The sequence below is a fragment of the Pseudoliparis swirei genome, chromosome 4 (assembly GCF_029220125.1).
Source record: "Pseudoliparis swirei isolate HS2019 ecotype Mariana Trench chromosome 4, NWPU_hadal_v1, whole genome shotgun sequence".
In the NCBI taxonomy this organism is placed as follows: domain Eukaryota; kingdom Metazoa; phylum Chordata; class Actinopteri; order Perciformes; family Liparidae; genus Pseudoliparis; species Pseudoliparis swirei.
Window position 1 is genome coordinate 12,674,759 of NC_079391.1, and position 24,423 is coordinate 12,699,181.

The 24,423-nt window shown below is 41.1% G+C and overlaps 3 protein-coding genes across 5 annotated transcripts in view; 1 reads left to right on the top strand and 2 right to left on the bottom strand.

The window, feature by feature from the left end:
• Positions 1 to 10: 10 nt before the first annotated feature.
• ampd3a (adenosine monophosphate deaminase 3a) lies at positions 11 to 20,762 on the bottom strand. Of its 2 annotated transcripts, none has more exons than XM_056413644.1 (15): positions 20,533 to 20,762; positions 4,862 to 5,084; positions 4,571 to 4,751; positions 4,233 to 4,398; positions 3,919 to 4,138; positions 3,650 to 3,779; positions 3,281 to 3,475; positions 2,955 to 3,086; positions 2,709 to 2,872; positions 2,469 to 2,595; positions 1,495 to 1,658; positions 1,142 to 1,262; positions 574 to 747; positions 308 to 418; positions 11 to 211 (listed from the first exon to the last, which is right to left on the bottom strand). In XM_056413644.1, the coding sequence occupies exons 1-15, from the start codon at positions 20,555 to 20,557 to the stop codon at positions 35 to 37; spliced, it is 2,310 nt and encodes a 769-aa protein (XP_056269619.1). In that variant the 5' UTR covers positions 20,558 to 20,762; the 3' UTR covers positions 11 to 34. The 2 variants fall into 2 exon arrangements, with proteins under 2 accessions (XP_056269619.1, XP_056269617.1); XM_056413642.1 differs by having other exon boundaries at positions 4,862 to 5,101; positions 20,499 to 20,762.
• adma (adrenomedullin a) lies at positions 13,669 to 16,873 on the bottom strand. 2 transcript variants are annotated; one of them, XM_056413648.1, is made up of 4 exons: positions 16,037 to 16,873; positions 15,345 to 15,447; positions 15,091 to 15,216; positions 13,669 to 14,923 (listed from the first exon to the last, which is right to left on the bottom strand). In XM_056413648.1, the coding sequence occupies exons 2-4, from the start codon at positions 15,437 to 15,439 to the stop codon at positions 14,620 to 14,622; spliced, it is 525 nt and encodes a 174-aa protein (XP_056269623.1). In that variant the 5' UTR covers positions 15,440 to 15,447; positions 16,037 to 16,873; the 3' UTR covers positions 13,669 to 14,619. The 2 variants fall into 2 exon arrangements, with proteins under 2 accessions (XP_056269623.1, XP_056269622.1); XM_056413647.1 differs by lacking the exon at positions 16,037 to 16,873 and having other exon boundaries at positions 15,345 to 16,018.
• The window catches only part of sbf2 (SET binding factor 2), a 91,136-nt gene continuing 86,074 nt past the window's right edge, over positions 19,362 to 24,423 (top strand). Inside the window, exon 1 of the mRNA XM_056413641.1 lies at positions 19,362 to 19,476. Within this exon, the coding sequence (XP_056269616.1) occupies positions 19,422 to 19,476 (55 nt within the window). The 5' untranslated portion in view covers positions 19,362 to 19,421. The remainder of the gene's footprint in view (positions 19,477 to 24,423) is intronic.

Sequence of the window (24,423 nt, forward strand, 5' to 3'; positions counted from 1 at the left end):
ACGAAGAGCATGCTTGTCGAATACAAGGTCCATATTATTCAGACTGGGAATTCATAGCTTCAGACATCACTGCGTCGACTATGAAGCTGAGTTCATTGCACAGTGTCTCGTGTCTGTAGCCCATGCGGATCTGGGCAACATTGGTCCGATGGATATCGTTCCCTTCAGGTCCATCTTTCAGATAGTTCACTCCTAAGAAGTGCCTCTTGTACTGTAGACAAACAACATAGTTAGGTATTTAGAAACAGATGGAATTAATGTTGATTAAATGTAAGGGAAGATTCTGCAGAGAAACTGGTGTCAGTACCTCGTCAGACAGTCCACTTTGCAGCACACTGTTTCTGGCTATTTCACACACATCACAGGTGCTGAGCTTCCACAGCTGGGCTGCGATTGCGTATTCTTCCATCAGTGGTTCCTACAAGCAGGACATGAGCAATGGATCATTATTTACACTGCAGAACTAACTCCTTTTAAAGCACACTGCATTACTATGTTTATAGAAATGTACACTAATATTCTGGCATCGTGAACTGGAAACACTAAACGTCCTGTGTATGGGACTTGGATTACCTTGGTGTAGTGGAACTGCATGGGGTCATCTGTGGACAGGGACACACACAGGCCTTTGTGCAGAAACTCTGGGAGAGGATTCTTGGAGTATTCCAGGAACAGGCTGTTGTTGCTGAGTGGAGACATTGCAATTGGCACCTGGGCCAGGTAGTACAGGTACTGCAGCACAGGACTCTGAGGGAAGTTTAAAAAGATACCACTCTCAGTCAGACAAACAATAACTAAAAACATTACTGAATGGAGCACATGTAGTGCTGTTTGATTACTGTTACTGTTTGATGTACATTGTTTCGATGCACAAGTAATTAATGTGTTGTTAAATGTAACATTTCGTTCCAGCTTCACAATAATGAACATGACCGGTATGTGTATGCCTTAATCCACATCAACACAGATAGGTCTGTGCTATGTTCCCTGTTATGGTCTGTGCTATGTTCCCCGCTATGGTCTATTTTATGTTCCCCGCAATGGTCTGTGCTATGTTCCCTGCTTCTTGTATGTATCCCTTTTGATACATACTCTTTGATCGTTTTAAATTCTGCAAACAGCATCTGTATCCATGAAGTACCTTCTTCAGATTAAGTCCATGTGAGATGTTGTCTGATGTGAGAAAGGCAGAGACCAAGTGAGTGATTGATCCAGCTTCTCCACAATGAGGACGTAGCTGGAAGGTGCTCAGTCCACGCTCTCTACAGACGACACAAAAGGAAAAGCAAAACACAAGCAAAATCTGTTCATACTTGTATGCACCATAGCCTACTGAGAATATTTATAGATATCAGCTGCACGGCAGATCGTGATGTCCGAGTTACGCTCATCAGCTATGAGTGTTCAGTAGTTCAGAACTTGAACATTGATACTTTAATATCCGACCCATTACGAAGAGATATATCTCGGAGATAAGGAGGTATTGGCACTTACTTTCTGAGGTTGTTAAGGACCATGATGTTTGCATACATGTGGAAGATGTAGTAGCTGTATGGGGGGTTTTCATCTGCAGTCCATTGCTCTGGCTTTGGGCTCCTGAAGGAGAACATGTGATCGCTGTGTTTGGACTCATCGTCTACGCTGTCAAACCCTGACACCTGCGCAGAAGATTGGAATTTACTGGGATGGATTTATGAAGTCTGGCAGGCACCGAGGGACATTTAAATTAAATAATCATGTCACAAATATGAGTTTGTTTTCTTCAACTTATAAGTCTTTATTATACATTATATTGCTTAATTTGTTCCAACAAATTAATAATTTATGTCCTGAAATTGTTTACTCTTACCCTCAAATTTCTTACTTCATTTCCTCTAGGTAACACCTTAGTTAAACCCCCGTTTAGCATTTGAAGAATGGTTTCAATGCACAACAATTTAGTTGTGAGGAATGTAGAGTATTTGTTAACAATTATAATTTCTCATATAAAGAAGCTTTTTAAAAATGTTTTTATGAATGTTCTTAATTGATTTGCAATCTTGTTTTATTTTACATTATGTTTTGGTGCTTTTAATTGTTTTATGTGAAGCACTTTGAATTGCCTTGTTGTTGAAATGGACTATACAAATACACGTGCCTTCCCTATAAAGATAAAATGATCATCTATTGTCATTCATTATCAGTTTATACACCATCCTCCACTTATGGGTGAGAAACAAATGTTGACAAATACATTGAAACACTTCACATCATCTTACAATTGTATTATAGCGCATTATAAACCAGTTATGTGTGATTTTATACAGCGCATAAATGCCAGGGGGGTTAAAGTATTAGCTCCAACAAAGAAATATCAGTGAATAGGTTATATTAAAAAAGATAAAAAAGTAAACATATAAATCAGAAACATGAGCAAGTCATTTTTGTGAACACAAGTATGATGGACTCTAAATTATGCAATATCTTACATATTTGAGGAAAACATGAAGTTCTTTGTGCTTCTGTGGGTTGACAGTGGCCTCAAATATAGGAAGGAATATGTTCTCCAGCATCTTGGCAAAATTAGGTACCAGTTTCTTCATCTTGAAAATATCACTGAAACACATACAAACAATGTCTTATATTTTTAGGACATTTACAACTTCACAATTTAAAGAATTCTGTTCAATTTGATACCTCATAATATTTCTTAAGCCTCTAGCACTCACTATATTCTGGGCACTTGAATGATCCACCTCATGTTTGGAGAGTGTACTTTGTGCTGAATAAACCACTTAGACAGACTATCCCACTCCTCTGGAGAGCGTCCATAGATGGAGAGGCGAGGCTCTGCATGCTGGTACTTACTCTCCTCCAGGTCATGGGCCACTTCCTAATAAAGAAGAGAAGTAGAGTGCAATAAGCTGTCTCTGTAAAGGTTCTGACTTACAGTGTATGATTACTTGATATGATACCTTTATGATGCGAGCAAAATACTCTCCATTCATGAGGTTATCTGTTTTCAGGAAGATTTCTCGAAGTTCACTCGCTCCCACTGGATTATACATTGCATTGAATTTATCAAACCGGTGGAAGGTGTGTCTCCCCTGTAAAGTTTGTACATTACAAAGCATAATTGTGACATTAGAATGACCAGTAATTAAAAAGCACTAATCAATACTGGTATTGACCTGTACTAGAAGAGAAAGTGTCACAAAGGACGAGAGAGTAAACAATGAACTGTTTTCACTTCATTTCAACTTGTCTAAAAAAAAACAGTGTCAGTTTCTACTTTTCTTACAGCATGTACATCCAGAGAGTCCACGGTAAGGTCATAGGGGTCCTTATTGAGACTGTGGAAAACCTCCTGCAGGGTCATCTTTTTTCCAGCCTTTTCCAACACCACACGGTCAGCATCAGTCTTATATGTTTCCTGAATGAAGGTCAGCAGGTGTTTCTGAGACATGCAGGCAGCTGCATGTATATGCGTGTCCACCTGAGAGAAAGAAACAATGTCCACGTTCAGTCTCCTGGAAAACTTGTTGGTTCAACACAGGATGTTTCCTTCTTTTTTTTTTTACAAATAGTTACATTTATGGCAGAATTAAGAACATGTTTTTACAGAGGAAATCTGTGGGATACAATATTGTATTATACACAGAAGTCTAACCTTCCTAACATTGTAGAAATCTCTGTGAGGCACACTTTTCAGTTCCTTTAGCTCAGCCATCTCATTGAGCATCTCGTGGAGGTAAAACTTTGAACTTAAGAAATTGAGTCTTCTGTAACAGTATGTCTTCCTGAAAATCAAAGTGGTGGATAAGATATTAGAGCGGACCGCAGATTAGAAAATGTAACTTCATGCAACAACCAGTTTTACAACGAGGGATATGTATTCAACCGGCATAGCTGTTGTGTCGTTTTGTCTTGTCAACTTACGTTGGTCCATCTGCAATCATTGCCAGCACATGAGCAAAGTCTATGGCAAAGGTCTCTATGTCTGGGTAAGGAAGGTCGTGGGGCTGGTTTCCTCTCAGAGCCTCGGCATCATCATACACATGCACAATCCCATCCTTCATCTTCAGTTCATAGTTCAGATTCTCAGGGATGTTCTGAATGCTGTAGGGATCTTCTCCATCTGTTGGACACGGACACATGTCTGGAGACCACAACATTGTTCTGTTACTGCCATTTAAACCAGACTAAAACATCAGTGAGTTTATCAATTACTATAATGTTTATACACTCCAAACCTGGAAGAACCTCATCATCTTCGCTCCATTTCATGTTCTCAGCTCTGCGGAGGAACTGGGCTGTGGTTCTGCAGGATCTATGGTAGGCTAGCTTTGAGTATTTCTCACGAATGAGCAAAGCCTTAAACAGACTTTTGGCTGCCTGTTCATAGTCCTCCACTGTGATCTAAATGGGGAATGGACGTGATACATGTTAGGCAATTATGCCACCTTTTTTAACATTCTGTTAGCATGACAACATAAGATGGGAGTAGTAAATGTAGGCCTACACATTGTAGAGCTGAAAAGGCATCAATTTATCTGACGGTGAGGGACAAATGTATGTTTACGTTACTTACTCCAGCACAGTAATCACCACTAATAGTGACTCTCTGGTATTCGGGGCAATTTTCTGGTACTGATGAGCAGGTGGAGCTGGGGGTCAGGTATGGCGTGACCACCGCGGACCGTGTACAATCTGTATTCACTTGGCTCTGCAGGAACATGGACTGGGAACGAATCATCTTCAGACTTTTCTTCCTGCAAAATCAGCAATACAATTAATATAAGCTAACGTTTAATTTTGGACATTGATCGGACTGATAACAACATCCTTTTCGATTTGGTGCCAAACCAATAGCATGGCCTACCTTTTGGTACTCTCCTCTGAATGTTCCTCTGCCAGCTCCTTCTGAAGTTCATGCTCCTTGACCTGCTGGAGGCCAATTGGGCAGTCCTCAGGCACGGTGAACAAGGATAAAGCATCCTTGCTGTCTTCTTCCTTTAGCACTGATGCGTACAGTTTCTCCGCTAACAGTTGTGTCTCCTCTTCTGCCTCACTCAGAGTTACCTTTGGGAATTGACGAGGCATGTCTGCAAGAAGGTAAAGGCTACAGTATCATGACTGGTGAGATGTAATCAAATATGTTCCAAAGAGGACCTGCCCTCTTTATCTTTATTCTGTAAACAAGCAAATCGACCTGTGGCAGGGTTGTAGGGCATTCATGAACTAACTGCTGCACAGCATCACCACCTGGAGAGCTCTGTGTATTGTTCATGCCCGATACTTATAAACGCTTCACTTTAAATCAAATAGTTTTTTTCTCAAAAACTAAGTGAAAACCAGACAATAATCACTTCTTGTTGTGCCACAAATAAACCAGCACACAAGAGGCATAGGTCGTCAATATAACATCGACTTATAATATCTATTTTCGCTAGTTTCCATATAGTCTCTCTGTTCATTCTACAGTTACTTTTAACATTTGTTATATAACATTATCTTTGTAACTTGCTTTTCCGGTTATCTTGTGTTCCTAATTGCTGTCTTTATTGGTTCTTCTTTCATCCAATGCCTTTTTCTTTTCAAGAAATATTGTCTATGTAAAGCAGCAAGTCAATTAGATTGTGAAAAGTGCTGCTATGACAATTATTATTGTCAGCAAATGACTGTAATGGGGTACTGATCTGAAAACATGGACTAATCCTGTAGAATATCATATGTTTAAGTTGAAAGTATTTCTTATTACAAATAACAGATATTATTAAATTCTCCTTATTCCTGGCCTTTGGAGGAATGCAAATCCTCCTGAGCTATTCTCGACATGTCACTTCAAAGTGGCAGTCAATTTCACCCCTTTACGAATAGAATGACGGGCTTATTTTTACTACAGTATAATGCTGGATATATTCCATTAGCTAACAAACAAAGAACGGTCTATTTCTGCAAGCGGATAACCTGAGTGATCAGACGGTGTCTTCCTGATATCCTCGTGATACAGGATACCGTGCTGCTCATTGAGTGCTGCGGCAACAATAGAGCAAGGCCTGGCTGCATAATGGTGCCATATAAGCCAATGTTCCGCTCTGCCATGGTGATTCCAGGAAGCTTATCATTCCGGACACACAACCCTACATCCTGACAACAGCTGTGAGCATCACCGCAGCTTCATGGCACCACGTGCAAAGGGATATTCTCATAAAGATGTATTGATCCGGAGATGATGGCCGAATCAATTATTAACTGTCCACTCAAACCCATTGAAATAATTTCCCAAAACAAAATTGTATTTCTCTTTTTCTCACTGTCAGGAGTATACACGCACACGCGCGCGCACTCACAGCAAATTCTGGGAAGTAAAACTAACCTGAAAATAGTAATAATGTATTCCGTTTTTCACTAAACATGAATAAAAAAACTATCGTGTCTAAGGATAAACTGTTGACCTAAACACACTTTATTTTTTAAATCAGTCCGCAGCTATCGTTACGAAAGCTGGTCTAATATATGATATACTACATCATGATGCAGTTATACAACGGTGACGGTTAAACGTCACCGTTGTATAACTCAATATTTACGTGTTAAGAAAAGTAGCCTATATGCTATGGCTCGTCTCCAACCAGCGCACTAAAGTAGATCTCATTAAGTACAATAACGTAATTGAAAGTCCACGTGACGCTAACACGTGACACGTAGTGTCGCTACTGGTGTTACTGACCTCTATCACGACGTTACACCTTTCAGGGTTAATCCTTCTGAGGTGCGTCTACTGGTGAGTTAATGTTCATATATACTAACGATGTAACATTCATCATTTAGAGAACAGACGGTATTTAGCGTTGCCATAACAACCAGGGTCAAGAACTCGTGGCTGGAAAATGTCGTTATTCAGAAAAAAATGTTGAGCCCTTTTTTTGTTTTTGTTTTTTTGACGGGCGTACACTACACGGCTATTTTGTACGTAATTTTGTTTTACTCAGTTCCTTGCATCCAGTCAAAATTAAATAACAATTTCTTAATAATTAGCTGTGATTCAGGTTGTTGGCCAACTGAATAAACCAAAGTGAGTTCATATAGTCAGAGCTACTGCCAGCAGTAACTCATCTCCTCCACACACTGCTGACCGACATGTGTCTGTTGACTTGACTTTATTTGATATGGACATCACAGTGGCATGAGAATGGTAACATACATTTATGCACAATAACTAGATGCATTGTGTCTCCACAGGATGCTTTTTTTTTTAAAGCAACAAAATAAGAAAATACATCCACAAATAAATCCACAGATACATACACAACGTGTGTTTGCAGGGGTGTTAGGTGTGAGAACAGTGTTGTTTCTCTTTTAGCCATGATGTAATACCTCTATTACTTGCTAAATAGCAGATGGAGTTTGCCTTTTGTCATGTATTACATTTATATGCATTTCATCATTTCTGCGCTTACCTTCGGTGCTGCTCACAGCCATGTCTGAAGGTGTTGTCATCTCAAGTGAAGCACCGTACAGTTTCAGTTGTACCTTAAGGTATTCTGTCTGCAACTATCTGGATCAGGCTCAGTCAATAAATGAGTCTTTGGTGGCATACAATTATAGTTTTGTTTTTCTGACTGCTCATCTCCCTATTTTAAGGAGCCAGTGGTCTTATGATAGAGCTACTAATCCTGAGACCATGTCCAAACTGGCTGTCAACAAAGACTGCTTCACTCGAGATTCAGATACAAACACTCAAACACACAAACAATGTGTCACTTACACCGAGCACATTGGGCACACATAGAGAAGGAGAAAGGAAAAGAGATCCCCCGTCTCCTCCACACATCACACCTCCCAAACACCTCCTCCCCCTCTGTCCCCCCTGCTGAGCTGCACATCCACCGAGCCCTCAATAATGGGCCTCTCCCCCCCCTCCCCTCTCTCTGTGACACCACTGAGGTGAGAGGCTGGAGAAACTAACCAAGCAGAAGCTGAGCTGAAGGTCCTGCCCAGGCCAGCCCCAGGGTCCCAGCCCGCGCCACCCAGTTGTCTGTCCTCAACGCCTCTTCAACCAACAGCCTGAGGCTGGGGAGGTCCTGTGCTGTGGGAAAAGTCGTGGTCCCTGTCCCCCAAACAAAGCAGGCAACACCATCTGGCCTGGCGACTAACGACGCCCGCCTCACCCCTCCCCTGATGAAGGTGCTGGGCCGAGGCACCTCTGGCATCCTCCCCCTCGCAGGTGAAATCATCGTTGGACCTGCACCAGCCTCACCATCATGTGGGGGAGTGGACGACGCCTATCTACCTGCTGCAACGAGCTCCAGTCGCACCTGGTGTGGAACTGTGTCTGTCTCTGACTTTGACTTTTTTGTAGCTCTCCAGTGCATTTAACACCATGCAGCTGCTGCTGCCTGAGTGAGGGCTGGGTGGTGGCACCACCATCGTCTGCCATCCTGGACTCTGCTGCTGTCTGCAACAGGTCAGGGCGTGCCGTGTGTGGCAGTGGTCAGTGATGGGTGGTCTGTGATGTTGGAGCCCCCCTCTGTTCTGTTCTCTCCTTCCTTCATCTGTACAAGTCACACCATCTGCAGAAGTACTCTGATGATTCTGCGAAGGTGACTCTTGATGATTCTGCGGTAGGAGGAGTACATGGAGGAGGGAGAGGAGGGTGAAGGAGTGACTTGTGTGAGGACCACCAGAGGGGGAGAGTGACCAGAGAAGAGATGGTGGTGGACTTCAGGAGAGGGACAGTGGTGGAAGGTGGGGAGGCGACAGCTCTGAGTGTCCTGGGAGTGGAGGTGACGTGGACATGGAGGAGAGTGGAGCACGCTACAGAACACAGCCGACCATCGACAGCGCCCTGTACAACGAAGGGCCACAGAGAAGATGAGTCACCTGAGAACTTTCCTGAGAAAGCTTTCCTGCAGCGTGCAGTCTGTTGTTTCTTGTTTCGGTTGTCGTGGGTGGCCAGTGCTGCACTTGCAGCCTGCTGCTGGGGGAGCAGCATCTGACACCATCCGGTCCGGCCAACTGAACACAGCTTAGAGGCTCTGGCTGTTCATCGCCAGCTGGAGCTGCCTGGAACCCAAGGTGGGGTGAGGAAGGACGTTGAAAAAACTGGTGTCCATATTGGACAACCACCCACCTCTCCACCACACTCTACCGGACAGAGGGAGCACTTTCTCCACAGCACGCTCCGCCTCCACAAGGAGAGATAGACAGGAGACTCCTCTGCCACAGGAGGCTCTACAGGGCAGCAGTCTCTTTTCTTTTTTTTGTTCCTTCACCCTTCTTCCTTTTTTTTTTTTTTTTTTTGTTTTTTTTTTGTGTTATGTGTTACTGCTGACATTCTCTTTTAATTAATAAATCTATCTACTTCTGTGGCAAAGAGGCATCACAACGAGGTCGTCATCACGGTTTTCTTTTTCATTCAATTCACAACCTGCCAGATTATTTTGTTTAGTACCCCCATACAGGCATTCTGAGATCAATACAAGTGCTTTCCCATTGATCTTGGTGCTTTTGTTTATTAGCACTGTTTTTATCTGAGCTCTGAAATTTGTGTTGTCGCTAATACGATACATAATTAATCGGTGGTGTCCTGTTAGAAGTCACTCTAAAAACAAAGAATTGCCTTCAGAAGGTATTTTTCTCACATACAATCATATTATAACTCACTTTTGTGTGATATCAAAGACAACTGACCCCCTTCTCCCATTTGTTATATGTACATAATGCAGATCTGCTTAGTGTATTTTATTTATATGTCTATACTTCCTGCCCAGATATTTATAACAGAGAGACTAGACTGATCATTTATGTCAATGACGCTCCTGTAGCAGTCAGTGTGGTAAAATAAGCTTAATACGGCATGGTGCTGGTGCTGTTTATCAGCATAATAATAATAAGAATTAGCCTATAATCTCACCATGCCCTGGACCAGTTTGTTGTATTTTTTCCCATATCTGCTTGTGATAAACCATGTTCCACAAAATATAACAACAATATGGCTTTGAGTCAACAGATGCTGCATGCTGGAATTTCCAAGAAAGAAACAACTCATTTGTTGTGAACAACAGGGACCTGCTGATTCTTGCCCCACCACTGCAGGGTGATCAACCAATCCTTAAATGATAAAAGAATACCCTTCCATCTATATTGAGGACTCTTCAACTCAGCACCCAACACAGTAGCTACACGTTTTTATTCAGCATTCACAGTAGCCTGTGTCTTATTGATCAACGTATCTGGTTTAAGAAACATCGGATGAGATGTCTGGGTAACCGAGTTATACATAGTGTCGCTTTGCTGAAAGCATTATTTGACACTCATGTGGGAAACATCTTAATGGTGCTCACGCTGTGCTAATGTGCGGGTGTGCCCTTGTGGTTGTGAGTCTGTTTAAATGCACTGAACATGTGGAGCTGAATTTAAAGCGGAGTTTTTCCTCATTACTGTGATAACCCCCATGTGAGGCCGTTACCTGACCACTCACAGTTCTATCTCAGACCCAGATGTCTGTATTATTCTTGTTATCTTGTTTGTTTAGTCTTTTCTCACACAAGGCTCTGATCTTAATGGCTGAGCCCCTGAGTCGTCTATTTAACAAAATCATATCGGAGAGAGAGGTCACCAACACTTACTTAAAAGCATTTACAATACAGAGAGACAGTGATGAGCAAGGGAAAGTAAAGAAACTGCTTTAAAAGAGGTGTGTCTTTCTCAAGGGCCAGGGCCTGGAGAAGAGTGAAGATGAAGGAAGTGCACTCATCCATGAATGCAAAACAACTTCCCAATCGCTGGATACATTTCCAGTGCATCTAGATGCAATTTTTTTATTGCATCAGTGAATAGGATTTGATGGAGACACACATAAATCAGTCACCACACACAGAATAACAAAACTGCATGTAAATCAAGATGTTTTTCAAAGGCGATTTAAAGACATAAAACGATACTGTAAATGATGTTTGCTTCTAATCCCGCCTCATCCCTGTTTCTAGACTACTAATATATACAGTAAGTGCACTCACCTCCTCAGGCTCCGCTGTCTCTGAAGTTCGGAGAAGCGGATAGACATCTAAGTTATGCTGCGCTCGTGTTATGGCTAGAGTATATGAAATCTCATCCACCACCCTGCAGGGCTCATCACTCCATCCTTAACTCTTTCAGTACCGCATCAGAGTGCAGGGACATCAGAATAAAAGAAGATATCAACCATTATGGTCATTTGCACCGTTTCACTACTTTTTCTGGCAATATTATTAGATGTTTATGCTCAAAATGGGTCAACATGTAAAATCCCAGGGTTTTCCTGTTCTCCCCCTTCTTTCTTAAGAGACTAATCATGTTCTTTTGTGGATGTCTTGTTGATGTGCAGGACATTTAGCTGACATGAGCAGACAAGCAACAGCAATGTAAGGATGCTCTTTTGATGACGTAAACAACACATAACTGTTTTTACTTAGAAGACTAAATTGTTTCAAAGCTTGAAACCCCTGCTCTGGCTTCTTTCTCTTTAATTACAGTCCCTCAAAGACGATTACAGCACATTCACCCGGATTTACCCCACCAGTGTACGTCATGGCAAAAGTAAGTGTCTCTGTTATAGCATGTATTCTGCATATGCCCTTACTGGTAAAATCGATCTCTGGGTAGAGTCTCACAGACATATCACAGCACTTTCTCTGGTACCTTTGCCAAGCAGATTAAGCAGTCTTGCAGTACAGCAAAGGTGAACTCCTCACAGCCTTAGAACAAGGCCCAGACTTACTGCGGTGGCCATAAGCAGCAAGGGGCCCACAGTCCCTGATTTAGCCCAACTGAGTTTGAGTGTACAAAACTAATCCTCTCAGCTCAGGTTATCAGGGTACTTTTAGAGTTGGCTGTTGGGGATTGAATCTTTGCCCTGGGCCAGAATCATTTGATAGACAGTAGTACACTGACTACCAGACCCCAGACCTAGAATCAATGAGCAAGTAAGCTGTTATTGTGGTGAGAAACACTGGAAGTGTTTTTTTACCAAAAGGATTTTGTGTAGAAATTAAATTCCCTAACGTAGAAACATGTGTAAATTATTGAGCCACTAGATGGCACCTTTGCTTTATTTTATATATTTTCTTGTCACAATTTATCTACTGTGAATTGTGCTGTTATAATTAAAGTATACCCTTCAGGAATAGGTCAAATACAATTTAAGAAAAACTAAAGCACCCCAGAATCCAGCTCCTTTTCTCAGTATAAATCGCTACTTGCAGAAGAACGGGTTGAAGCAGCAATAAAGTAAGAGCACCCTGCATAAAGTTAGACCCCCCCTGCAATCTTTGACAAAGAAAAAAGGCTTGACAATAAAAGTGAACCCTATTTGCTTAACGTATTTAGTTAAGATGAAAATAATCTTTGAAATACATATTAATTGAGAGACATTGTGGAAAGTATGGGGTAATTCTTTAAAAGGTACCGGATTTCCCCGTTTTATATGATTTGCAGAGCTTAAAGGCCGGACTTAAATGAATAACCTAAAAGTATAATTAAAGGTATAGTCATATTTCTAACGCTGTTCTTGCTTCTTATTAAAACAAACCTTAGTTTGAATTCAGATGCCTGATCTAATTGAATACAACTAAAAACACAAATTAAACCGTTTTACCCATCTAATCTCACTAGATGGCAATAGAGAACATGTCATTAAAGTGTTGAACCTTTCTTGCGTTCAGTATAACCTGCTCACAATGATGCTGCAACGTGTTGAACAGCTGCATGTTTCTGCATAATGTTCTGCTTGTGTTCACTTAGAATTGTTTATAAGAACAGGGGGAATATTGAGTTAGTGCTTCCAGGAAAATCTAATAGCCGTGCTAGTGTGAGCACAGAGGACACCAAACAAGCGGCAATGAATCTCTTACTAAGGACCCGGTGAGTTGACTTAGTGCCATTCAGTGAATTCATGATTTGATCTATTGACGTCAATCTGTAAATGTGTTGATGAAGTGTTGATTGGACTTTGAATTTCTGCAATGCGGAACAAGAAAAGGAATAAAGCCAAAAGAGAAATATGCTATATAAATATGCACACACTTGTTTAGTATAAAACATTTGTTAAGTATAAAAAGTGTGTGCGTGTATATATATATATATATATATATACACGCACACACTTAGTATATATATATATATAAATATATATATACTAAACTCCCACAAAATGTGAAAGGAAGGGTAATAATATGTCAAGTAATGAGGTCTGCAGCCCTTAAGTTCTGTTCAGTCTCGGGGGTCTGCTTGAATTTGAAGGTCACATTCAGTGCTTTGTTGGAGCAGTTTTTGTGATGCCCTCGCAGGAATGTAAGACCGGAACCCCCTGCATTGGCCTTTTTGTGTCCCAACCATCTACCATTGAAAACAGATGGAAGCGTCAGTCTCCTCTGATGGCTTTAGGGCTGCTCTGTGGTGTGGGGTGAGCTGACAAATATGGGCTGAACCAAGCAGGAATGCGCCTGGTACCCTGTCTGCCCTTTTTTGAGGGGGGTGTCATAACTAGGGGAATGTAGTGAGAGGAGGGGAGGCTCTAATGAGACCCTGTAATCACTTAACAGAGACCAGGCGCTCTGTGTCTCGCTGTAGCAGCGAACACAGAATGCCACTTTTTTTTACCACCAATTTACAAGAACTATGAGCAAAGGAGGTCTGGACAAGGTCTAGATTTTCTATGCAAAACGTTTATTGAATAACAATGCTATTGCTTTGACACAAATAAAATAGAACACATTTACAAATATATATATATGTATAACACATATCCTATTACCACAGATTGCAAAAATAATAATGGCATATAGCTACAATGCCCATATATATTTCTTCCTGTACAAAAATAGTTCTATCTGCATAAGTACTTTAACGTAACCTTTATATAATATTTAAATAAAGGGATTCATATATATATAACAATAAAATAAAAACAAATATAGATTGCACATGGTTTTGTACAAACAATAACAATTTCAAGTATATTTCAATCCATTTTGGAGTGGCACATATATCTCACACAATCTAAGACATTCCCCTTATACAGTGTCCAAAACTTTATATAAACTGAGATCTTCAGAGCTCTCTAGCCTATTTTCCTGTTTGGCATTGTGATGAAGATGTCTTTTCCTGATGATTCATTTGAATTTCAGTCCAAATGGAAAAGTGCAGAGAAGTACTGACGGTTTGGAACATGGTGGTATAATCCTTAGAGGATAGCACGTATCAAAGTCCTGGCCTTGAGGAAGAAATGTGTAAAGTCCCAGAGTGATAGAAGGGAGTTCCCTCCTTAAGCCAGAGGAAGTGTCCACTTTTCCAGGTATTAGCACTCTTCCTTTCCCTCTGCCAAGCAAAGAGCAGCACCTGTAGCTCGCTTCACGCTGTGCCATCCAGTGTCTGTACGCCTGCTGCAGTTGTTTGCGCGCTCTACATGGCTGAGCTGCGAGGCTCTGCCTTTATAGAAACTCAGTGCAGCCAGTCTCGCTCTGACTCAGTTCTCATGCCTTGAAAAATGTGCCGGGAAATACTTGGCAGAAGTCTAAGGCATTTCGAGAATTTTAGAACGGAGAGAGGACACTAACTCCCTCGCTTTTGTTCCCAACTCCTCTTGCTAAGTTCCGCTCATGTCCGTCTGAGGAGAGCCTCGAGCTTGTGAATTTGCGAATCATTTATGCTCCACACGGGCCTCAGCCTGCCCTGCTCTAGCCTCAGTGTGACTCTGTGCGCTGGGAGAGATCGACGCCTCCGGCCGTATCCCTGAGGGCTGATCTTGTCAACAGGGGCACTCCCGATCTTCATCTTGTTGTTGAGCTGGTGCAGGCGGTGTGCCAAGTCGTGCACTGTACAGGTGCCCAGCGAACAGCCTTGTCTTCTTGAATGACCGCCTGAGCTCTTAGACCTCTTGGTTCGGACATTGATGTCAGTGCTGGAGGACAGAAGGAGAAGAAGAGAATATTAATCAATGCCGTTCAGTCTTGAGTTGTTAATGGTTGAGTATTCTCTGCTTATGTATTCCTTTTGTATGACAACAAATTATATGATGGCCAAATGGAGACAGTTTGCACATTTAGCATAGCATGGTTAGGGTCTTACCTGGAATGTGGCAGCAACGTATCCCTGATATCTTCCGGTCTGACGAAGTACTCGGACTCTGCTGTCTTCTCTACTGATACACTGTCAAGATCCCGTCTCAATCTGCTCCCGAGCCATATGCTTCGCCTGGGAGAGGAAAACAACTCTTATTTAGTCTTAGGCAGATCATTTAGTCACAGACTTGACCAACTGTCACTTCTTATATCAAATCATCATTTTAATTTTTTGAATGATTTCCTCCAGAGTTAACTCACCTTTTTTTCAACTCCGGATTCACTTCAAGTTCCACACAGTGAGCGACTGTCGCCAGCAGACAGCACGAGAGAAAGGACTGGATGATCAACTGCATTTTGACTCCTGTGGAGAGGAGGGAAAACATGTGTTAGTTGTGTATTCATGCTATAAATTGATCTTGAACTTCAGGAATTTCCTCTTGTCCCTCAGTGCATGTTACACTCTTATGGCATTCCTATATGTGACTGTGCCACACTGGCACTTGCTTACACAAGAGTCCAAAAGCCAAGTTATTTGCACATATCATTCATTTATTTAAAAAGTTAAGCTAAGGTCAGATTTTACTCAGCTAAGTAAACCTACAACCATGCTTTGGGCTCCTGGCCAATAACACGAAGGACAGTCTACCATTGCGGGGTCCAAAATAAACTCAGCTCATAAGTCAAAATAAAAGTTGGTAATTAAAGAAACAAAGCAAAATCGGTTGCAACTTATCAACAATATATGATGTACTGCCTCTGTCAGATGCTTTACACCTTGAAGGCAATTTCTTCACAGACGCACACATTGAGAGCTGAAGTGCTTATATAACCGGGTAGATAACCTGTCCTTGTATACTTGTGCCCTGACCTCAACAAAAAGCAAGTTTGAGCCATCAGGTGGTAGCAGAGCAAATCACAGCAATATAGTTGTTAAAAGAAAGTACACATACCTGTAATTCAGTGATACAATTCAAATGGATGAGAAAAGCTCAGTCAGCTGTAAAAGAGTACTCCACAGGTTTCTTGAAATTGCCTACTGGTTCTGTGAGGCAGCTGTGTCTCACTCTGCTAATAGCTCCTACACACCAGACTGGGAGCCTTTATACAGGAGGTGGGAGGGGCTCATGACTGACACACACAGTCTCTCATCCTTTCCCCCCACCCCATACAGTGCACTGCTGCTGTGCTGCCTCTCACGTAGGACAACCCAACACAGAAAAAGATGGAAATAGACATGAAAATGACAAAAGAAAATAGTTTTAGAATAAGTAATACAATCTGCGTATCCTGTGTTCACTCTTTCACTGAGCCATTAACTTTTTCACGGCTTATTATATATGATGCAATCAACAAAGTTTTACAGCTCTCATAAAATGTTGTTTGTTTTATGTCAGTTTATGGATACAATGGCAACAAATCAATGGTCCTCAGTTTCAGTAAGTCCCACAATACACTACAAATTGTCCCAGTAAAAGTACAATGTGTTCATCTAAGCTGACTGCTTTCTATAGAGTGAGAGTATTAGTAATCTAAATAATCACAAAATAAAAAGTTGTATCTGATACTTAAGGTCAGTTAGATATAGTTTTTGTCGGTGTCTTTTCAGTCTAACTGGCTAATTGGATACAATATAATTAAAGGAATGTTTCCACAGTCTCCTTTTTAGGGCACTCCCTGACACAGTGAAGTTCCATGTTGGCTTTGAAAGTACACTCGATGATGAATTTGAGATTTGGAAAAAGAAAAACATTGAGTAACTGATTAAATAGAGTAAGTATGCCCAACTGTAAACACAATATATTCAATGTATTTGCTTTTACAAGGCAAATATTTGACCCCAGACTTACCATTTATTTGGATATTTGGATAAATGCAAAATGGAATTTTACAATTCAGAAAATGAACTTGAAAAACAATCTAAGATATATGAACAATATTAGCATAGATTTTTTTTTTTTAAACAGTCCTGCTGATTTTGTGCTGTTATAAATGATAACTAAATGACTTACATTTTTGCCTCAGGAATGCATATCGAAGAATTTATTTCAGAGAAAAGAGAAAGCCATAAAATGTGCCTCTATGTCTCACCCGCTCGCATTATTTGACTTCATGGGATAGTCAGTTCAGTGAGTCACTCTAAACCTGCATCCAGCATGTTTCACATGGAAGTTTTTCCTGATCCAATGTGAGGTTCTGGGACAGGTATGTCGTATGTGTACAGATTGTAAAGCCCACTAAGGCAAATTTGTAATTTGTGATGTTGGGCTTTAAAATAAAATTAATTGAATTGAGTTAAAGCTAAGTAAGTCAAAATAATACAGGAAAAAATATATTTCTTTCTATGATTTTTATTCAGAATTGTTCTGTCAGGCTGGAAACAACCTCGTCCGTCGGTGGGCTCCATGAGGCAGATGTGAATAATAAGCCCCGAAAGTCGAGAAACATGCACATAAAGTATTATCACAAATAACGCATTACAGAGTTTACCAGTTTTAGTTTAGCACAGCCTTCATCTAGCTAACAACTTGTGTAGATTAGTCTCTGTCTGAGATGAGGATGTTGTTAAGAAGAGATAACCTGTGCATCAGAAACACTGAGTACAGTTTATGAAATTCTGTAAATACCAGAGAAAAAAAACCACTTGGTTTTATCAGTGTAGAAATTTTGTTGCCGAAACTTTCGCTAGGTATGGTTTCCATTAGCGTTTTAGAGTTGCTGTATGTAATGCTGTGTTTGGATATTTGTTTCAGTTTCAATGAATGGAAAAAACCACTCCCGTGGGCTCATTTTAGAAATATGTAACACTTGACATTCCACTCTAGCATATCAGCATTCTATAATTCATATCGTATTGTTTTTAGTCCCCGATGTAGAGCCTTCCTGAGTGTATTTATATCTCATGTGACCCAACTCAAAGAATACATAAATGTCAAACACATGTGCTGTAAACCAGCAAATGTTTTGTAAGTACTTTGTAATGATAATTGCCTCCGGCAGATAAGTAATCCCCTCAGTTTACAATAAGAGATTGTGCAATCATGACAACACATTTCTGCTGTTGCTTTTTGGCTCCTTATATAGAAATATGTTGTTTGTCCTCCATGAAGTTGCTGTCATAGGATGCAGTTTTTATTCTTCCCAGATATGTGTGACAGGAAACCTGAGCAACTAATGCCAGGTGTGCCAGGAAATAGGGTGTCGGCCCCTAAGGCAGGACTTTGACAGGCGATACATAATTATTAGAAAGCCATAACGTCACAGGTTTGTCACTTTGAAATGTGTATTGATTTAGGCTTTCCCATCATTCTTGTTAATTTATAAACACTTGTTATGCAAACACTTGGTGGGCATTTCTTCATGTTTTGGCTCTGGTTCAACTATTTGACTACCTCTGCCTTCATCCTCCATTTACTAGCAAACAAAAGTGGGATGGAAAGAAAAAGTGTCAAAGAAAACTTGAATTTTTAGTTTTTCTCTTACACTCATAAATTTCAATATTTTACAATAAGCACATGTGCATATACTGCCCTGCACACTGTATGTCAAAAACAACCATGTTCAGTTTGAAAGAGCTATTTTAAAACACAAACTATTGACTATGTGACTTACCAGAAGATTTAAGTGTTCCGTGAAGTTGCGTTAAAAAGCGCAATTAAATATGTGAGTCCAAGGAATAACCCCTGATAATTTTCATGTTGCAATTGGAGCAGCTTTGTCATACTATCAGAAAAAAATATATATATTTTTTGTAATGTATTTTATTAGAACTAGTACTTTTTTGTACTGGTGGTACACTTGCGGTGGAAGATGAAAGACCTTTTCCTGACACTAAATCGTTATGATGCATTGAAATTATTATACTGAAAAAGTATAGTACAAAAGTATAAAGTAGTCTACAACCCGCTGAACATAATACTGATGGAAATGTGCTGAATTGGTTGCTATTCAACATCTTGAATCTCCACAATTCTGCTCTTTTCAAGCTGCATCTCCAGTAAATCACCTGTTGATCACTTTCCCACCGTTGTTATCAAAGTATTTCTCTCAGTTTCCAACCAGTTATCAATATATTTCTCTCAGTTACAGTACATTATAGTATTATTCTAGTGTGGCGGCTTTCCCCCGGCACAAAACGGTGGGGACCCCACAGTCTGGCCCTAAAAGAGCCTCTGTTGGGATACAGTGCTGTATTTGTAAACTCGAGGGCCCACGCCCATGGATGTCTCTCTCTCCCGCACGCAAGCGCAGTGACACTCCTTCTGTCAAACATGGCTGTCCTATGGAAGCAGGAAAAATGCTGAATTGTGTTGGTATTACTCTGGAAAAGCAGCAGACATGGCTAGATTTGCTGACTATTTTATGGTCGTGGGATACGACCACGAGAAAGCTGGTAAGTTTCGACGGAGCGGCGGCGGCTCAGATTGAACCACGGCGCTGAGGTTTGTGTCCAGGCCGCCAGTCACTGTGGGATGATGTTGATGCTGGATAGCTTTGCGCTTAGCTTCACGTTAGCCACACAGCTATCAGGCGACACTGGAAACACTCTCTCTATTTTTATTTTCTCATATAAACCATCCGGCGGGCGTTTAAAGATGCTAAGTACACGGCCGGTGTCAAATCACCAGGAGATGTTTACACACGATTGTGACTTTATTGGATCAATCGAAACTTTTCATGCATTCAAAAGCTGTCACATCCTGTCCCTGTTGCTCGAGCTGCTGTCAGGTCCGGGGGCTGCATGCTTTCACTGCCAGCCGTCGGGGGCACACTTTGCAGAATCCTTTTCAGAAAAGAGCATGTCGACCCAAATGTTGCTCCTCGCTCGTGCTTTGTTGTAGGTCGTGTGTTGCTCGCCGAGTACATTCGCTTCCATGTTTTCGTATGTTCGTGTCTCTGGTGTGCTGGCTGTACGCCTCGTCCAGCACGCTCTGTTTTCGGGGCTATTTGTAACCTAATCGGCCACCACACATGTCATTGATTTATTGTGTTATATATTTGTTTTTTGTCGGAAGAGTGCTCCACTTGTTTTTCGTGTTGGGCGGAACGTTTTACAGCTGCGAGCAGGGGCAGGTCCTTGAGCTCAGCCTCTTCCCTCTCCCCCCTCTCACTGTTGTTCTGCACTGGGAGCTCCCCATGCTTCCTCTCACATGTCGTGCCTCAGGTCCAGCCTCACATTCTTTTCATCTAAGGAAACTGCTTTGCACACATTTCTAAGCATTGATGGATAGGGAGACGGACACTCTTTTGGCATGATGTTGGGAGTCCTTCCATGTTCCCAAATCACACATTTATAAATACCCTCAAACCAATGTAAAGGCCCTCAAACCAATGTAATGTATCGCCACTCATCCACTTGTGTAGATCCAATTGTAACGGCTCCTCGGAGGAGAAGAGTTAAACACATTCACTCACCCTGCCAGAAGAGAACACAGCTTCAGTTCCTCACCTCGGTGGTGTCCATCGAGCGCCATGTGTGTCAAAGAGGGGCCAGAACGGCTGAATCCTCTTAGGATTTCTTGCGATGCACAATAGGTAAACAATGTCTCCCATCAGCTCTGAGCATCCAATCACCAACTGACAAATGCATTTTTTGTGCTCCGAGGACAAAATGTTCCGAGCTTCACCAGAGGAGTCTGAAAGTATTCACATTTGGTGAGTCTCGCCACATGAAGACACAGGGATCATTAATCTAGTTTACTCTCCACCGGCTGTCGCTGTTTATAATGATGAAGTCGATCGTGGAGAGAGAAGGCAAAACATGTCTGCTATCTCGGATTGTGGTTGATTAGGGTGCTGCAACAGGCTTATGTATTATCCACATGTCAGCCTCTCTGTAGGACACTCCATACTGAATTATATGTGTCTACTTCTTCTGTTTTCCTGAGTATAATCTAGCATAGCCATTGCTGGTTTGTGTTAGAGCTCTGCAGAGACGCCCTCGTTGAAAGTAGAAGTGATTTACTCAGAGATGGAAAATCCAAATGACTTTTAGATTTGAAAAACAGGGAAATAAATGACCACTGATTATTTCTCTAACTATTGAGAGCCTGCGTTCTGTAGAGTTGGCTTATAAAAAAACAGTCTGCTCACAGTAATAATATGTGGCAGGTCGTAGAAACAACATCTTTTCCTGTCGACCCACACCCGGGTCATCATCAAGCCTCTTGTTCTTTGCTGGCTTTTGCTCCACTGGCCTGACCCACTTGTCATTGTTAGATTACTATGGATGGATAGTTGGAAATGACGTTAAGCATGCAATCTGTTGAGTAATAGGCTCATTTACATTTAGCAATGGATCAGAATTACACTGTAAAAAATAAATCAGTCCCTAATTGAGAATCCATAACTTTTTTAAAAACCTCAAATTATATTTGTCAACACAATAAATGGAGTAGTAATAGTGAACAATGATAACCTTTGCAAGAAAGAGAAAGTATTGGTTTTAAAGTAGCGCACACCTGGTGTGTAGAAGTACCAGTGGACAGTACTTCACAGGGTGGTGTGGAGGTAGGGTTACAGTACAGTGGGTTTGAAGTTGCAATATTGTATCATAAAGATAGTTCCTAAAGTATAGCCAGGAAACGTGTTCAATTACCGTGAAGTAAAGTTTCTCTCTGAATTATTTGTATTACTTTAAAATGGCATGATTTGGTTTTATTGGCTTCCTTTTATTAGTCTTTTCATTCCAAAGATGTGTTCCCCTTGTGAATGATTATAAGTCCACAGTGACCGTGTTTACATGCATTCGAATAACTGGCTTAGTCGGACTGAAATCGAATTATCCGTTTCATGTAAACACCTTTGTCCGACTATGTGCGGTCCGACTACGATCCGATTAACACCCCTGGATAACTCGATCCGATCCGGTTGATAATTCGCCTATCGCGGCATGTAACGGTGAATTGGATTAGGAACTGGACTTTGCGTCTTTGCGCATGCTTGAGATCCCGACGCCCTCCTCCCCCCTCCCTCCCATGTCGTGACCCGGAAGTCGAAAGAGACGATAAGTTGTCACTGCCGGGAGCCTGGCCGGCAGAAAACAAACAAACAACGCTGTGGAGAACACAAGAGCCACCACACATTTCTGGACCGAAGAGCAGACAGAATTTATGCTTAATGTATTGAAGGAGTTGAACATACTAAAGTTCATGGTTCTTTCTCGAAATGTTGATGTTGTTGTTGTTGGTTGTTGGTTGTTGTTGGTGGTGGTGAAGAGGTCAAGCGGAAATGGCTGTATCACCACGATTTGTAATGAAAACAGCGCCACCTATCGTATCGGATATGACATGCTTTCGGCCAATGATTCGAATTACTCACTGCCATGTATATTGGGATAATAGCAGATCCCACAAAAGATAGCATAGTCCGACTAAAGCAAGATTCGAATTATACCATCATGTAAACGCACTGAGTATGTGTCTCCAGCAAGAACACTTGGTGACCTATTTAGGACAATTTATTGAAAAACTTGGGTGACATAAAACACATACAAAATGAATAAGCGGTGAGGAGTATGATGGAAGGGAGCATGACCTGAGATGCAGATTCCTTCAAGAAAACGGATCAGACTCCACTTTCCCTGGGGGTCGGTGTCATGAGCCCTAAACCTGAATAATGTTGGAATGCAAAAGGGCTTTCTGGTTTATATCGATGCTGTCTGTGTTGAATCTGCACTTTATTCTGTATTTGCCTTTTGCAGTGGGACGCTGTCTCTTTATTGGCAAGTGGTAAATACTGTTTGCCATAAATAATAATTTGCCAAGTGAAAAAGAGTAATTTGCCCAGCTGCTTTTCTTAAACAGTTTATTGCACGGATCTCATCACTTTTTATTGAAGCAAACTGCTTTTCACAGATACGATGCTTAATCTCTACTTTGTGCGTTTTTCCAGTCTTCATTTTGTGTTCTGGACTTGGCGAACGCCTTAGTGATATGTTACATAGCACGATCCTGCAAGAGGACAAAAGCAATACTTCCAAATCATTGAAAGCAAAATAGTTCCATCTGCAGATTACTTTTGGCTGTGTGTATGTAGAGTTGCAAGTGCGCAATGTATGAAGTCATTTTTTTCATCCTATGAGATGCTCGGATGCTTTTTAAGGATTATTGTACTAGTTGTATCGAGAATGACTTCATACTTGGTTTTATCCTCGGAAACTTAATGAATTGACGTTTACCTTTTTTAATACCATTTTATTAATTTCTTATACAGTCAAACTTAGAAGCAAACGGGATAGATATTGTCAAATTACCGAACAAGAATAAACAAACTTTTTTAAACTGAGTAACTCAGAGGCTTGTGGTGGAAGGCGATAACCTTGACTTGAACCTCTACTCAAGGGGAACATTCAGATACTGAGCCGATAACCAGGACCCTCGCAACTGGAGATATGAATGTTGGTTCATATGGACGTATGTTGGTCTGTTGCCTTTGACATATACCTCACCTGTGGGTTTTAAAGCTGTGTGCATGGACTGGATAAAGTTACGAAAGGATTTCCCTTTTTGGGAGAGGTTGATAAAGTTGTTTAAATCTGAGAAAAAACACTCAATAATACCAGAGCATTGAAAATACATTGCAATCACCCCAAGCAACCTTATTGGCCTTTAAGATGCACAGTACCCAGAAGGCGTATCTGTCTTTATAGCCATAAAGATGTGGGTCAGAAATATCAAAGCCATGTCTTGTTTTTGTTCTTCTCTGCTTCGCCAAGGCTTTCTTTTCGGTCACTATGTCCACAACATCTGATAACGGCTGCTTCACCTGGTAAAGTATTTGGACTGACTTTCTAAAGTTGTGGATTTTCTTCCCAGAGTTTCTGAAAACGTAGTAAGCTTCGCTTTTTCATTATGTCGCAAACAAATAGTTTTACCCCACAAAACGGCGCTATGGTGTCCGTGGCTGGTGGAGGCATCAACAGCTCTTGATGCAACGTGTGTTGTGTGGCTGATGTTAGCAGCTGGAGCAGACCAGTTCTGCAAGTGCATTTTTTGTCGTTTGCACAATGCTTGTCATCCAGTGTATGTTGGTATTTCTGTGTTTCTTTTCTTCATGGTTAACTTGTACGCATTGCTTACATTAATTCTGTCATTAGACCGTTTTTTCCCTTTAATTATTACTTATGAAGTGGCAGTTGTATCTTTGGCTATATATTAGGGCTGTGAAACGATTACAATTTTTAATCGGGTTAATCACAGGTTTTTGTGGATTAATCATGATTAATCACATATTACCGATATTCTCGGTATATTTTGTGAGAACATAGAGATTTATGACAAAAGACGGATATATACATTTATACATTCTTCTATACAATGGTGCTGCAACTCAGCAGTTA

Coding starts and splice junctions, on each gene's coding strand:
- ampd3a (XM_056413642.1), bottom strand. CDS start 20,557: ATGGCGCTCGATGGACACCACCGAGGTGAGGAACTGAAGCTGTGTTCT. Junction 1,263..1,494: donor GTCCTTAACAACCTCAGAAA/GTAAGTGCCAAT, acceptor TGTCGTCTGTAG/AGAGCGTGGACTGAGCACCT. Junction 419..573: donor TGCAGTTCCACTACACCAAG/GTAATCCAAGTC, acceptor TCCTGCTTGTAG/GAACCACTGATGGAAGAATA.
- adma (XM_056413647.1), bottom strand. CDS start 15,469: ATGTTTTCCCTCCTCTCCACAGGAGTCAAAATGCAGTTGATCATCCAG. Junction 15,217..15,344: donor AATCCGGAGTTGAAAAAAAG/GTGAGTTAACTC, acceptor TTCCTCTCCCAG/GCGAAGCATATGGCTCGGGA. Junction 14,924..15,090: donor ACGTTGCTGCCACATTCCAG/GTAAGACCCTAA, acceptor TCTGTCCTCCAG/CACTGACATCAATGTCCGAA.